This window comes from Schistocerca serialis, chromosome 5 (genome assembly GCF_023864345.2).
Source record: "Schistocerca serialis cubense isolate TAMUIC-IGC-003099 chromosome 5, iqSchSeri2.2, whole genome shotgun sequence".
In the NCBI taxonomy this organism is placed as follows: domain Eukaryota; kingdom Metazoa; phylum Arthropoda; class Insecta; order Orthoptera; family Acrididae; genus Schistocerca; species Schistocerca serialis.
The window spans coordinates 717,810,408-717,827,451 of NC_064642.1; the positions used below are offsets into that span (position 1 = coordinate 717,810,408).

Consider the following 17,044-nt stretch of genomic DNA (forward strand, 5'->3'; position numbering starts at 1 on the left):
GTGCTTAATGTACCTACTACCATTTGGCTAAAATTGCAGAGAGTTAATAAAGGAACCTCATCGTTGGTTCCTTCTGCAAAGCCTTAATACTCTGTGAATCATGTGCCCCAGAGTCTAATCTTGACTGTGAATATATGCATCTTCAATGGTAATGCACTTTAGCTCAGCAACAAGATATATCTCTGCCACAGGTCTATACTCTGGCTCACCTGCACTTGCAAGCAATGCTCAGTAGGAAGTTTGTATTGATCTCTATGTGAGTGGTAACTTACCAATCTGGTTACATCTGCAAAGAATAACAGCCACCAAAACAAAGCTTCTCAAACAGTTACTCAGAAGAGCCCACTGAACATTGTACAGTCTGATGACAGTATTTGAATAATGAGATGAGGTCCAGGACAGGATGGAGCACATCACAAGTGCTGATGTATCTGTTCTATGGACCACTGGACAGCAAAAGAGGCAATCTGTTCCCTGGTGAAATAGGAGGAAATCAATCACAAGCATTTGAGGAAGGAAGAGTACAAATACAATGGTTGCCGTACAGTGAACTCACCATGTCTTATAGTACAGGCAGTTATAGAACATTTTTACAACATAACTTTAAGTGCACAATAAGATAATGTATTCCAATAATATCAGGGTAGCTATGGACTGGAGAATGTTGACTTCCAGTATACCAACACAGAAATTCATAACAGTTCCTTCTCCATGCAGAGGTTAGAATCTTCTTTCACTGTAATGGAAAATACAGCTCCTGGCCCTGACTAAATTCCTCATGGCATGCTACTGAAACTAAATTTAGAATCAAATGAAATCCTCCTGGAATCTTTTAAGAATATATGTTTGGAAGGACATTTATCCCTGCTCCTGGAAGAAGTGATTTTGATTCCTCTACTGAAACTAGGGAAGGATTGCATGTCTATAAATAGTTGTCTCGATTTTGCTTTTACTGCTTGTGTTGGAAGATCTAAGAGGATTGATCAAAAGTCACATTATGTGGATTCTGAAGAAAAGACTCTTTTTGAGTCACTCCTATTGTGGTTTCAGAAGATATTGTTCTACCCCAAACTTTTGACAACTGGAAGTGGCTATACAGGAGTCTTTCCTTTGAAAGCAACACAACATAGGCATATTTTTTGACCCAGAGATGGTGTATGGCACTAATTGGAGGTACAATATCTTACATCATCTGCAACTAAGTATTTTGTATGCATCCCCTTATTTTACTTCAATTCTTCCTTTGTTGTTGTTCTCTTCAGTCAGAAGGCTAGTTTGATGATGCTCCCTCCTCACTAGTCAACAATGTGCAAACTTCTTCATATCTGCACAACTACTGCAAACTACACCCATTTGACTCTCTCTCTCTTCTCCATTACAAAATTGATTATTTCTTGACACCTCAGTCTGTGTTGTATCAACCTGTCCCCTGCTTCTGTCAAGTTGTGTGAAGATGTTCTGTTTTTCTCAATTCAATACCATACTTTTAATTAGTTGTTTCATCTACCCATCTATGCTTCAACGCTTCAAAATTCTTCTGTAGTATGACATTTTCAAAAGCTTCTATTCTCATGCTTCCAACCTGTGTATTATCTACATTTCACATCCATACAGACTAACACTCTAGATAAATACCCAAAGAAAGACTTTGTAACATTTAAATATGTATTTGATGTTAACAGATTTCTCGTGGAAGTTCATCTTATAATCTCTTTACAAAACATTATCCATTCTGTTCAACTGATCTTTCAAATCCATTGACATCTCTTACGGAATTACAGTTTCATTGACAGAGCTCAAATGTCTTATTTCTTCTCCCTGAAATTTAATTCATGTTCCAAATTTCTCCTTGTCTCTTTTTACTGCTTGCTCAGTGTACAGATTGAATAATCTCTGGAAGAAGCTACAACCCTGACTCGTGCTCTGGTTTCTGTACTAGTTGAAGAAAGTTTTTGCTCTCTGTATTTTATCCCTTCCATATTCAGAATTTCAAAGGATATATTCCAGTCAACATGTTCAAAAGCTTTCTCTGAATCTGTAAATGCAAGAAATGCTCATTGTTTCTCTTCTCTGTATCTTGTGGATGTGCTGTAGGGTCAGTACTGCATTGAGCATTTCTGTCTTTCTCTGGAACCCAAACTGATCTTCCCAGAGGTCAGCTTTTACTAGTTTTCCATTCTTGTGTATATAATTTGAGACAGCATTTTGAAACCATGACTTAGAAAAATGATGGGTCAGTAATATTCACACCTGTCTATTAGAAATCCTTGGATAATACATGAGAAATTGAATATAAATGACAAAAAGAGGAAACAAAGATGAGGTGACTTACCGAACGAAAGTGCTGGCAGGTCGATAGACACACAAACAAACACAAACATACACACAAAATTCAAGCTTTCGCAACAAACTGTTGCCTCATCAGGAAAGAGGGAAGGAGAGGGGAAGACGAAAGGAAGTGGGTTTTAAGGGAGAGGGTAAGCGGAAAGACTTACCTTAGGGGGAAAAAAACACAGGTATACACTCGCACACACGCACATATCCATCCACACATACAGACACAAGCAGAAATATGTCTTACTCTGTTTACTTGTTCTGTGACTTTCATGTATTGCGTCTTCCTTGAAATATATTTGTTCAACTTGAAGTTATAACACTTGGTGACGAGGTAGTGATTTTTCTTTTCCATTGTTGACCCACATGTTTCCATGGCTACTTTAGAGCAACTATTGCAAGGTCTCATAGAACAGCAAATGCTTCTCACAAATATGATTCGTGATTCTTCACGGCATCAAATGCAGGGCATCTCTCGTTGTTGTCTCTACCTACTTTTCCTCCTTACCATGAGACAGCGGAAGACTGGTCTGATTACGAAAAACGTCTTCAACAGCACTTCTTGGCATTTCATGTACCGGATGTAAGTCTCTGTTCCTTGCATGGATTTCACCTCAAAAGTATCGATTGTTGTCGCAATTGGCTCCTTTGGAAGATCCTGCGTCTTTGTCCTTTGCAAAAATGTGCTCACTTCTGTCTGTCTATTTTCAAAAGCAAACACATGTGGTAGCCTCTCGTGTTGCCTTTTATTGCTGTCAAAAACAACTGAATCAATCCTATTGCACTTGGGCTGCTGAACTTCACGGCCTCAGTAGAAAGTGTCAATTTGTTACTGAAGTTGACAAAGAATCCTATGCCGATTCCATGGTACGGGATGCTATTATCCAATCGGTGCCCAACGAAGAAGTTAGGCAACGTGCCCTTCAGTTGGCAAATCCAACTCTAGATGAAGCCTATCCATCGCTCAGTTTTTTTAAATTTCTCGCGCCACTGGAGCACAAATAGAGGCATGGGGCGACGTCGAGGAAATACAACCTCTGTGCGATGTTGACAAAGCATGTGGTGTGTACCCGCCAGCCAACATGGCCGCAGTACACTCCCAAGCACAGCCTGGGCCTAACCGTAAACAAACCTCTAAGAAACTGCAGCAAAACCCACGGCAACTTCCTTCATGTCCGTGGTGTTTTACAAAACATTCACGAGAGGATTGTCCACAATGTTGGGCTGTGTGTCACAAATGCAAAAAAAAAAAAAGGGTCATGTGTCATCCATTTGCAAATCCGCCCGCGTACATGATGTTCATGAACATGACTCTGATTCTGGTTCTGTGTTGTCTGTCAATTGTACTTCTTCCCTTTCAGGGAATTTATTCCTCACTGTCCGAATGCTTGGTCGAGATGTTCGCATGCAGGTGTATACTGGTTCTGCTGACACTATCATCAATTCTCAGACATACCTTCAGTTGGGTTCTCCAATCCTGTCACCTGTCACTAGGCAATTACGGACTTACAATAAACAGAAGATTTCTCTCCTGGGACAATTTGATGCTGAGGTATCTTACAAATCTGTTGTTCGCACTGTTCCCATATTTGTGGTGGACCATAGTAACGTGGAGAATCCTTTTGGTTTCGATGCCTTTCGCGTTTTTGGGTTCTCCATAGATGACTCTGTCAATATCGTCTCTGATGCTATTCCTTATGCTCAATTGGATTCCTTGTTGACGACATTTTCGTTCCTTTTTTTCTCCTGGGTTAAGCCATGCAAACGACTTTGAAGCTCATATCATGCTCAAACCCACTGCTCGGCCTAAGTTTTTTCAGGCTCGGCCCATTCCTGTGGCCCATCGTGATCAGGTCAAACGGGAGCTGGATTGTCTCACCACTTCAGGGGTCTTGCTTCCTGTCACTTCCAGTGAGTGGTCCTCTCCTGTCATTGTTGTTGCTAAGCCAAATGGTGATATTCATCTTTGTGGTGATTTCAAAGCCACTGTAAATGCTCAATGCCTTATCGACACTTACTGTATGCCTCAACCTGAAGAATTGTTCACTAAACTTGCTGGAGGCCAGTATTTTTCTAAACTTGACCTGTCAGAAGCTTATTATCAACTTCCTCTCGACGCTGCTTCCTGGCAGTTTCTGGTCCTTAACACGCCTTTTGGCCTCTACCAATACCAATGATTGCCATTCAGGGTTTGCAGCACCCCTGCTCTCTCTCAGCGATTCTTGGAACAGTTATTGCTCACTGCCTCTGGGTGTATAAATTACCAGGACGGCATTCTTGTCACTGGCTCCACCACTGACAAACATCTTCAAAATCTCTGCACACATTTTCATGTCTTACAGACTGCCAGTCTTAAGTGTAATCTTCAGAAATCAAAATTTTTTCAGGCATCTATCACGTACTTGGGGTTTCGACTCTCTCGGGATGGTATTCGTCCACTTCAGCAAACTGTCACTGCGATCAATGCCCTTCCTCACCCTACATCTGTTAAGGAACTGCAGGCCTTCTTGGGGAAAATAGCATACTATCACAAGTTTTTACCATCTGCTGCTTCGGTGGCTTAGCCGTTGCATCGCCTGTTGCACAAAAACGTGCCTTTTCACTGGTACGCATCATGCGATGCGGCTTTCCAGAAATTGAAGACTATGCTGAAACAGGCCCCATGCCTGGCTACTAATCGACCTGATCAACATCTTGTTCTTGCCACGGACGCCTCTCAATACGAGGTCGGTGCAGTCCTTGTACACCATTTTTCTGATGGTTCTGAACAACCCATTGCTTATGCCTCCAAAACGCTCACGGATGCCCAACAAAACTATTCTCAAATTGAAAAAGAAGCTTTGGCCATTATTTATGCTCTTCATAAGTTTGGTGTTTTTCTATATGGATCCAAATTTCATGTTGTTATGGTTCACAAACCACTTGTTTCCTTGTTTCATCCATCAACGTCACTTCCCGACAAGGCTCCACACCGCCTCCAGTGTTGGGCTCTTTACTTGTCTCGTTTCTATTATGAGATTCATTTCCAGCCGACGGCTCAACATGCGAATGCTGATGCACTGTCTCACAATCCCATAGGTCCTGATCTGGCATTCGATAGGGACAAACTTTTGTGTTTCCACCTGGATGTTGCCGAGCAGTGGGTTGTGGACGGGTTCCCCATCACCGGGGGACCGGCTGGCAGCTGCTACATGTTCTGAACCTACCCTCTCCCGGGTTTTACGCTGTATTCAGAAGGGTTGGCCAGATCATCCATCTGCTAAGACTTCTGATCCGTTGCGGAACTACGCTTCGCATTACCGCCTCATGGCTAGGGATGGTGTTAGCCTCCTTTCTACCGAAAATACTTCGCCGTGTGTTGTGGTACCTGCGTCTTTGCGTGCTTCGGTCTTGCGCCTCCTCCACCAAGGGCACTGGGGTGTCTCTCACACAAAATCTCTGGCACGCTGTCATGTGTACTGGCCCGGCATCGACTCTGAAATCACATACTTGGTCGCTGCCTGCGGCCCTTGTGTGTCACAGGCTGCCGCCCCGATGTCATCTTTGTCACCGTGGCCTTTGCCTGAGAAGCCCTGGGAGCATATTCACGCTGACAGGACCTTTTTTAGGTACTTATTGGCTTCTCATTACTGACGCCTACTCTAACTTTCCTTTCATTGTCCGTTGCACGTCGCCTACCACCGTGGCAACCACCAATGCTCTAGCTCACATTTTCTCTTTGGTAGGTCTTCCCTCTACTCTTGTTACTGATAATGGTCCACAATTTGCCTCTTCCAATTTTGCGGATTTTTGTGCCCATCATGACGTCTGCCCATCTGCAGTCAAACGGTGGGGCTGAACGACTGGTCCACACATTTAAGGCTCTGATGAGGAAACTCCTGACTTCTTCTGCTGCTGATGATGCGCTTCTCCAATTTCTGGCTTCTTACCATTTCATCCCCATGGGCGACCACAGCCCAGCTGAGCTCTTACATGGCCGACAGCCCCGCACGCTACTTTATCTTCTGCGGCCTCCCACCTGACAGCCGCAGGTGCCTTCGCTTGGCCAGTTCACCACCGATGACCTTGTATGGGTACGGGGATATGGCAGGCAGCCAAATTGGAGTCCTGGCCGCATCTTACAACACCGTGGCCAATGCCTGTATGAAATCCAGACGGACACAGGTGTTGCAGTTCATCATTTGGACCAGCTTCAGCCTCATGTGCCGGCAATGCCTGTTGCGGATGCCGCTACACCACCTTCGGCTCTACCTGACGCTCGGGATACTGGAATCTCTCATTACTCACAACACAGTCCTCTCACCATCATATCGGTGCCAGCACAAGAACTGATGCCACCAGGAGACGTGCCCATGCAGGAACCAGATCACCATCATCTATCGGAGCAACTCTACTCACCTCCTTCTCCTACGGACATGGACACATCGCCCATGTCTCCTGTTATAGCAACCGGACTTGCCGCAACAGGCAGATTGGTGCACGGGGCCCCAGCAGATTTGACCCCCACATCTCCTGTCATCTCGACCCATTATCATTGGGGACACTCCCGTCCGTACAGGAAGCCTCCTCCACGAGACTTTATGGCCAGTCAAACAACACCTATGGACGTTAGCAATCTACAGGCCTCCTCCATCAAGACCTGTGCAAAACATTCAAAGGGGGGAAAAGTGTTGTGACTCGCCAATCTTTCAAAGTGCCGCCGCGCAGTTACGCTCATCCTCTACATGTGGCGCTGTCTGCCAGCCACGCAGCAGCAGCACCGCCTAAGCGGCCAGCCAGCCAGTGGCCGCTAGACTTGGACTCAGTTACGATTTGACTGTTAAAGTGTACACATGTCTTACTCTGTTTACTTGTTCTGTGACTTTCATGTATTGCGTCTTCCTTGAAATATATTTGTTCAACTTGAAGTTATAACAACAGTCTTTCAAAATTGAGTTTGGCAGACTGGATAATGTTTTGCAGTTACATAGTAAGACATATTTTAATTTGAATCTGTTCTTTACCTTTAAATAACATCGGATTTTAAATATGTCATAGACAATGGTTGGAACTGTATTTTAATGATTTTAAGAAAATAGTATGGTTTCAAACATTCTTACCAATTACAGTGTGTACTTGAGGCATAAGAATACATTCAACAGGTTTATTTAATTCTATCAGTTTCGGAAGTATGTATTACTTCTATTGCCCATACTTGGCTGTGCTTAGAATTGCTGTAATGTAAGAGAGAATCTGCTGGTAACAAATTCAGACAGGCACTAGCTGTTATATTTTAGGGTGAAAGAGATGTCATGTAAGTGTAACCCCGCAATTCCAGGGAAAAATTTCAACCCAAGTTAGTGCACATGTGCTTTACTACATACAAAAATAAAAATGTAGGGGTATGACATATGTACATAGATACTCCATAAGCCACCTTACGATGTATGGTGAAGGGTATCTTGTACCTCTACTAGTCATTACCTCCCCTGTTCCACTCACAAATAGAGTGAGGAGGAAATGATTCTGTATGAGGCCTAATTTCTTGTATCTTATCTTCTAGGTCCTTACACGCAACGTATGTTGATGGCAGTAGAGTTGTTCAGCAGTCAGCTTCAAATGTTGGTTCTCTAAATTTTCTCATTAATGTTCCTCGAAAAGAACGTCACCTTCCTTCCAGGGATTCCCCATTAGAGTGCCTGAAGCATCTCCATAACGCTTACATGTTGTTTGAACCTACTGGTAACAAATCTAACAGCCTGCCTCTGAATTGCTTTGATGTCTTCCTTTAATCTGACCTGGTGCAGCTCCCAGACTCGAGCAGTGCTCAAGAACAGGTCACACCAGCATCCTATATGTGGTCTCCTTTACATGTGAACCACATTTTCCTAAAATTCTCCCAATAAACTGCAGTTGACCATTCACCTTCCCTACCACAGTTCTCACATGCTCTTTCCATCTCGTATTGCTTTGCAATCTTACTCCCAGGTATTTAAATGGCTTCACTGTGTCATGCAGGACATTACTAATACTGTATCTGAACATTACAGGTTTGTTCTTCCTAACCATCTGCATTAACTTATATTTCTCCACATTTAGAGCTAGCTGGCATTCGTCAAACCAATTAGAAATTTTGTCTAAGTCATCTTGCTTCTTCCTACAATCACTCAACTTCGACACCTTACCCTACACTACAACATCATCAGTAAAATACTGCAGATTACTGCCCACCCTGTCCACCAAATTATTTATGTTTATAGAGAGCAACAGCTGTTATATCATACTTCCTTGGGCCACTCCTGACGATACCCCTGTCTCTGATGAACACTCACTGTCGAAGACAATATACTGTATTCTATTACTTAAAAGTCTTTGAGACACTCATATATCTGTGGACTTATCCCATATGCTCATACCTCCAGTAACAGCCTGCTGTGGGGCACCATGTAAAATACTTTTCAGAAATCTAGAAATATGGAATCAGCCTGTTGCCCTTCATCCCTAGTTTGCAGTACTTCTGAGAAAAGGGCAAGGTGAGTTTCGCACAAGCAATGCTTTCTAAAACCATGCTGATTCATGGACATAAGGTTCTCTGTCCCAAGAAAGTTTATTTTATTTGAACTGAGACTATTTTCAAGAGTTCTGCAGCAAACTGAAGTTAAGGATATTGGTCTGTAATTTTGTGGGTCCGTTCTTTTATCCTTCTTATATACAGGAGTCATCTGCACTTTTTTCCAGTTGCTTGGAACTTTGTGCTGGGTGAGAGATTCATGATAGAAGCAAGATGGCTAAGGGATCAGGGCCATGGAGTACTCTTTTTAGAACTGGGGGTTTCATCCAGACCTGGTGATTTATTTGTTTTCAAATTGTTCAGTTGTTTCTGTATTTCAGAGATGCTTATTACTGTGTTGTCTGTACAAGAGTCTGTCCGATGGTCAAATGATGATATGTTTTTATGATTCTCTTGTGTGAACAATTTCTTGAATGTGAAATTTAAAACATCAGCTTTCATTTTACTGTCTTCAACTGCCACACCAGACTGGTCAACAAGGGACTGGATGGAAGCCTTAGGCCCATTCAGTGATTTTACATATGACCAGAATTTTCTTGGGTTCTCTGCCAGACTGTTGCAGTTGCCATCCAAGAATAGCAGTTATGTTGATGTAAGGAGGAAGAACAGCCCATTTCACACTTAAAATCCTACCAGCCATATAAGCAAACAAATGGGAAGTTTGGAACCAAATATCACCACCATTGCCCTGATGCCGGCTAATACTATAAAATGTTACATTATGAAATAGTGTGCATGTGGTGTTGCATTATGAAATATGTTTGTGTGGTATTCAGTACTGAGAAATAAATAATCAGTCTAGCACTAGCCTTTTGTATTATGAAATAACTTCTTTACAAAACAGCATTGCCCACCAATGATAAACAAAATGGTGCTACACTTTCTAAACAGACAAGTCTTGTGTTTGGAGGATGGAGGCTCCAGTCTCCATGTGACCATCTTGATTTAAGTTTTTGCTGATTTACTTCAGGCTGGTTCCTGCAAGAAGGCTGTGGCTGATTACTTGTTCTACCCTTGTGAAGTTGACCTGTAAGTATTTATATAAATGCATGTATCTATGAACTACAAATTATGGACAGCTCTAGGAATAGTGTGGACTCAAACTGACTTCCTTGATCAGACATAATGTGTAGGTAGCATCCAAAATGTATGCGTATCAGCTAGTTGCCTCTGTCCATCTTGTACACCTGTCTATGGCCACAAATAAATACCTGTAATCCTCTGACTGTGGAAGAGTTCCAACCAGGTCCACATGAATATGTGTGAATCTAGCAGAGGTACTTGGAAAATTTCCAGTATCAGCATGTACATGTTGGCCCACTTTACTTTGCTGATAAGGAATGCAGGAATGTACCCGAAGGTGTGTATCTCTTTTCATAGCAGGCCACAGAAATGTGATTTTGGAATTGGCTCCTGGGTGCGAAAGGCTGTGGACACTGCCAAATGCCATCTTTCGGAACTTCTCTGAAATGAATGGTGTTGGCTTGCCTTGAGGAACATCGCACAACAGCTTCAGCTTAGAGTTAAGATGCCGGAATTTGTTTGAACTTCAGACATGTAGACAGGTCCTTTAACAGTTGCCGTAGTTCTGAATCCATGATCTGTTCCACTGCAAGCATATCATAGTCTGTAATCTCTGAAATCTCACAGATATATGGAAAATAGTCACATTCTAAATACTGTGCATCTCCTGTATGGTGTATGTCTGTCACTGATCTTAGCTTCTATTTGCAGGTGGAAGTATCTAATGACTTCGTAGATCACCAACAATTCCCTGTCATATACACTCCACTTCTGTTATGACACCTGTAACTTCTTGGAGGAAAACTGCAGTGGCTGCCATAGCCTTTCTGCAAGCTCATGAAATGCTGCCCCAATTGCTGAATGGCTCGTGTCTACAACAATAGCTAACTGTGCATAGTGAACTGGATGTACAAGCAACACTATAGATCACGAAATGCTTTGTCCATTTCTTGTATCCACCTAATCAGTCACTGACCCTTGGCATCATGTCCCCTAAGTGCATTGGTGACTGGTAGACATTGCTGGTAGATGATGTCAATAAAAATGTATTAACCTCATATATCATCTCAGCTCTTGGTAGTTTGCCGGCTTCAGCAGAGACTGTATCATATGATCAGATTAGAGCGCGCACGGAGGCTTTCAGACAGTCGTTCTTCCTGCAAACCATACACGATTGGAACAGGAAAGGGAGGTAATGACAGTGGCACGTAAAGTGCCCTCCGCCACACACAGTTGGGTGGCTTGCGGAGTATAAATGTAGATGTAGATCTTCTCTGTCAGAGGCAATATACCTTCTAATGACAGTATGTCGAAGGAAAGTAACTTAGTTCTTGTGCATGATGCATTTATTTTCATTTAATGCCACTCCATGGTCGAAGAGTTGTTTGCAAACTTGAAACAGATGCTGTTCATGCATTTGAGAATCTGGCAAGAACACCAAAATGTCATGAAGATAAGCAAAACAAAATGCTAATCCTGTTATCCCCTCCTCAATAAAACGCTGCCAAGCCTGTGCTGCACATTCTTAACTTTGAAAGGCATAAATAAAGACTAGAATATACCAAATGGAACAATCACTGCTGTCTTTGGAACATCACTTGGAGCTACTGGTATATGATTGTATGCTTTCTTGCAGTTAAGAATGCTAAAAATTTTCATACTTGCCAGAGAACATGTGAAGTCCTGTGTGTAAGGTACTGGTATCTATTTGGGATGATCCTTGAGCTTACTACCTGGTAACCCCCACACACCTTCCATGATCCATCATTCTTGTGTACTAAGTGTAGGAGTGAAGACCGCAGACTGTCTGACCGGCGAATTGATCCCAACTGTAACGTTTCTTCTAATATCACCTTTGTTTCTCTGTCAGCCTATCTAATGTAATTCTCCATGCTCATTTTGAGACTGACTGTCATGGCATGATAGGAATATAGTGCACCATACTATGTTTAATTCCTTTGCAATGGAACTGTTTAGCCGACTTGTCTATTGTTCCTATTGCCTGGTTGTCTAAAAGTTTCTGATTTTCCTCTTCATTACATAGCTCCTCAGGTACGGAGTTACCAATGACCTGAAGCTTCTCACAGGTTGTATGCCCTTTAATGTCTAATATTGTACTGTTGTCTGTCAGATTTAAAAAATATTCTCATTGTAAATTAACTGCCAATGTGAAATGTGCTAGAAAATCAGTGTCCAGTATAGGTTCTGATGCACCAGCTGCCACAAAAGACCATATAAACTGTTTGAAAAAAAAATCCAGATTAATCTACATCTACATCCATACTCCACTAGCCACCTGATGGTGTGTGGCGGAGGGTACTTTGAGTACCTCTATTGGTTCTCCCTTCTATTCCAGTCTCATATTGTTCGTGGAAATAAAGATTGTAGTATGCCTCTGTGTGGGCTCTAATCTCTCTGATTTTATCCTCATGGTCTCTTCGCAAGATATACATAGGAGGGAGCAACATACCACATAACTCCTTGGTAAAAGTATGTTCTCTAAACTTCAACAAAAGCCTGTACTGAGCTACTGAGTGTCTCTCCTGCAGAGTCTTCCACTGGAGTTTATCTGTCATCTCCGTAACGCTTCACGCGTACTAAATGATCCTGTAACGAAGTGTGCTGCTCTCCTTTGGATCTTCTCTATCTCTTCTATCAACCCTATCTGGTACGAATCCCACACTTTATTCCTATATGCGTTAATCATAGATTTATTCACTGCTTTCAAATGTGGCTGTACACATTGTTGGTTGCACAGTGCATGGTTGAAAGGAAGCGTGCTGATGTCTGAGCCAGTATCCATCAAAACCCTTGTGCTTGTATGTCTGTCTAATATGTACTTCGTGTTCAAAGGCGCAGGAGATGTAGGTAGCGATAGTTGGTGTTGCTGAATGAAAAACACTGCATTGTTACCATACAAACCTCAAGTCTTTGAGTAGGAGCATAGCGATGTGCATCTTGCAGCATCTCTCCCAAAATGTTTATGGTACCAACACACTTTACGTGTATCCTCTGCTGGCTTTGTGTTTCACATCTAGCCCGATTTCTTGTCTGATTAATGTTAACTTGTCATTGCTGTTGCATGCACAGCTCTGTTGTCAGGTCCTCTATTGTAGCTTTTAAATCTCTAATCCCATTTGAAATGTTTGTTGTGACATAGTCTATAGTTGTGGCCCCAGTTCTGCATTGCTGACCTTGACAGTTGTCGTACGTGAAATCTGTTGATGTCATTGGGACTGTTGCAGTTTGCTCGCGGGTCTCACAGATTCTGTCTGCAGCAAATCATAGTTTGTCAGCTGGTCTCTCCTTGTATGTGGCTATTGCAGTCCTTACTTAAGCTGGAAGCTGTTGTTGTCATACATGTAACAGCAACCCATCAGAGACTGTCAAACTATCTAACAGACAGTACTATGTCCCCACTTCTCTTGATAGAGTACCTCCTTGAGTCTGATGCCAATTGACTTCATGCACCCACAAAATTAGTACTACTTTCTGTCTACCATATGCTCCATCTGTAAATGGCTTCACTATAATGGTTGATGCCAAGGTGAATTTCCATTCTTGTTGACTACTTCCTGTTGTTGAAATATATTTTCCATTTATGTAAACCATGTAAGTTGCTGGAAAGTAATGAATGTAGGTGCTCATAATTGCAACCATTCAGTGGCTGAATTGCTAAAACCAGCACATAGATTTGTTGCTGTTTTTTATTGTGGTCATGCTGTACTATCATCTTCATTTCTGACAGTGTTGTCTACTGGACTGTGCTAGCATTGTTGAACCAACATCATTTCTTTTGTCCTGCATATGATTAAAGTTTGTATCTTCCAAAAGATGTTGCTGCAAGGTTTCTATTTCATTATGAAGCCTGTGAATTCTTCCGTTGTCTGATAGTATTGACTGTTGATATCATTCATTGTTCTTAAGTTTGCCATAGACTTTCACTGATCAACAAAAAGTCTGAAAATCCGTAGTTGGAGGTCATCAGTTATGTAAGCAAGGACCTACACCACATAAATAGAATATGCATAGTGTATAGTGAATGAACAAAACTCTGTGTTAGTTCAAATCTTGCCAAATTACTTAATGACAAGAAGAATCAACAAATGCTAAGAAATTATTTTACATTGTGGCAATGACAAAAAATAACATCCACCAAAAAACACCTCACACACTCTTGGCATCACGTAGCACAAATCGACAGAGAAAATATCACTGCCACACATTTTTCCACAATGCTGAAAGAGGCCCTTTCTTGTAGCTAAATATGAAAATGTATGCAAAATAAACAATCACCTACTTACCACATTACCAACTATAGTCACTGAATATAAGACTATCAGTGCTGTTGTAGATCCCAATGATGTCATCAGTTCCTTAGCAGAAATCTTAAACCTGTTTGATCCAACTCAGCTGTAAAAAGGGTACTCAATTATTTTACTATGAAGCCTGAACTGCCAAAACTCTTTGCAACAGCACAAGACTGTTTACAAAGAAGATGCTGACCAATAGTTGAAGTAACAATCTTAACAGGATAGTGAGGGGATGAATCAGCATTTATTCTACAGGCACCCATCATTTAAACAGATGTCCTCTTAAATGTCAAGTGATTGCAATTTCCTGTAAAACTTGTATTCTCATTCATGATAAATAAATCACAGTGGCAGTCTATTAACTAGTGTGGAATGGATTTGTGATCACCATGTTTCTGTCATGAGTAACTTTACTAAAGAATAGATTTACTCAAGAATTTATTTGTTGCTGCACCTGGTGGGGAATAAATAAATGTGTGTGTGTGTGTGTGTGTGTGTGTGTGTGTGTGTGTGTGTGTGTGTAAACAGTTTCAACCAAACTTAGTATTTTATTTTCAGGCTGCTTGATGGTTCTGTTAAATATGAGTATTCATAAATTGAAAACTATGAAAATGTTTGTAAATTACACCTATAAATGGATTTGAATATTAAAACACAAAATAAAAATTAAAAATGTAGTAGAAGCCATTACACAAAATTCACTGATGTAATATGGAAAAAACCAGGCACATCTCACTGATTACTTGACAAAAAATTAGTCAAGCACCTGCAAGTTAATGTTATAAACATATGACATAACAAAATTTCTTATAAGATCATATAGTGGTGCACCATTGTATTTAAGTATAATTTAATTCAACAGAAGTACCAGTTTTGAATAAGTGCAAACAAAATGCTATACAGTATTTATTCCTAATAAACCTGTAAATAATGTAATATAAATATTTAGGACCAAAGATGGACTACATCTGTCATCAGATGATGGTGTCTCTGTGTACTGTGATGCTGTTTTGTTACAAAACACAACAGATGGGAAGATTCAAGCATCAAGAAGTCAGGCAGATAAAGAAAGAAATCCAGACAGAATTAGTCTTGACAGGTAAGTTACAGCTGACTTTTGTCAGACGGTACTGATGAATACAATGTTACCTTAGAGCAGAGATCTTCCAAAACACCTACTTCAGCTTTTTTGTTGCTTTATTCAGATCTAAACATTTATGAAAGATTACCCATTACATTTCTACATTTTGAATCTGATAAATTTTATCAACTAAACCTGTGACACCTCAAACATTGGAAACTCCAGGTAGGCCTATCAACGATGTAGGAAAAGACCACTTGCTATTTACCATCAAGAAGACTTGTCAAGTTGCAGGCAGGCACAATTAAAAGACACTCACATAAATTTTTCAGCCACAGCCTTTGTCAGTAAAACACACACACACACACACACACATGCACAGACACGCGCGCGCGAGTGCGACTGCCAACTCTAGCATCTTGGGACGGAATGTGTCACATGGGATGCAAGCGCTAATCTGGAGGAGGTGGGGAAGCAGAAGGGGGAGGAATAGTAGTGTATGGGTGGGGAGAGAGACGAATGCCATCTGGTGGAGTGTGCAGGCACTAGACGACCAGAAGGTGCTGCGTCAGTAGGTTGTGGGGCAGGCAGGCAGGGAAAAAAGGTGAGGAGTGGGGAAAGATGGGCAGATGAATTGGCAGAGGGCTGCAGATAAACAGGATGGGAGATGAGAATGGGGAGGAGATGATAGGATAGAGGGGCTGGAAACTGTTGGGTGGAGGGTATGGGGACAGTTATGTCGCTGTAGGTTGAGACCGTCATAATTACAGGAGCAGAGAATGTGTTGCAAGGATAGCTCCCATCTGTGCAATACAGAAAAGCTGGTGGTGGAGGCAAGGATCCACATGGCTCAGGTAGTGAAGCAGCCATTGAAATCAAGTGTGTTATCTTCAGCTGCATGTTGTGCCACAGGGTGGTCCTGGTAAACAGTTGGTTGGTAATCATACCAATGTGAAAATCTGTGCAATGATTGCAGGAGAACTGGTAAATGACATGGCTGCTTTCACGGGTGGCCCAGTCCCTGATGGGGTTGAATAAACCTGTGACAGGGCTGGAATAGGAAGTAGACCACCCTGTGGCACGACATGCATCTGAAGATAACGCACTTGATTTCAATTGCTGCTTCACTACCTGAGCCATCTGGATCCTCCCCTACACCACCAGCTATTCTGAATTGCGCAGATGGGAGCTATCCTTACAACACATTCTCTGCTCCTGTAATTATGCTAGCCTCAACCTACAATAACATACTGTCCCCACACCCTCAACCCTACAGTTTCCACCCCCTCTATCGTACCATCTCCTCCTCATTTTCATGTCCCACACTGTTTATTTGCAGCCCTCTGCCAATGCATCCACCCATCTTTCTGAGCTCCTCTCCTTTTTTTCACAATTTTTCCCAACATCCCTGCCCTTCAAACCTCCTGACGATGTGCCTCTTGGCAGCTTAGTCCCTACACACTCCACCAGACACCATTTGTCTCTCTCCTCACCTATGCAGTACTATTCCTTCCCCTCCCCCTCCCCCTCCGGAAGATTGCTGCTTGCATCCCACGTGATGTTGCATTCCGGCCTGAGATGCTGGAGTTAGTGGCCATGTGTGTGTGTGTGTGTGTGTGTGTGTGTGTGTGTGTGTGTGTGTGTGTGTGTGTGTCTTTTCCTACATTGTTGATAAACCTGTGACACCTCTCATTAAAGCTGAATTTCTTACATTACATTAAAGAAGTATGTCTATTTACTTCA

General features: G+C 42.0%; 1 protein-coding gene across 1 annotated transcript in view; it reads left to right on the forward strand.

The window, feature by feature from the left end:
* The window catches only part of LOC126481538 (leucine-rich repeat-containing protein 49-like), a 148,524-nt gene that overhangs the window by 9,658 nt on the left and 121,822 nt on the right, over positions 1-17,044 (forward strand). Inside the window, exon 2 of the mRNA XM_050105352.1 lies at positions 15,170-15,319. Within this exon, the coding sequence (XP_049961309.1) occupies positions 15,170-15,319 (150 nt within the window). The remainder of the gene's footprint in view (positions 1-15,169; positions 15,320-17,044) is intronic.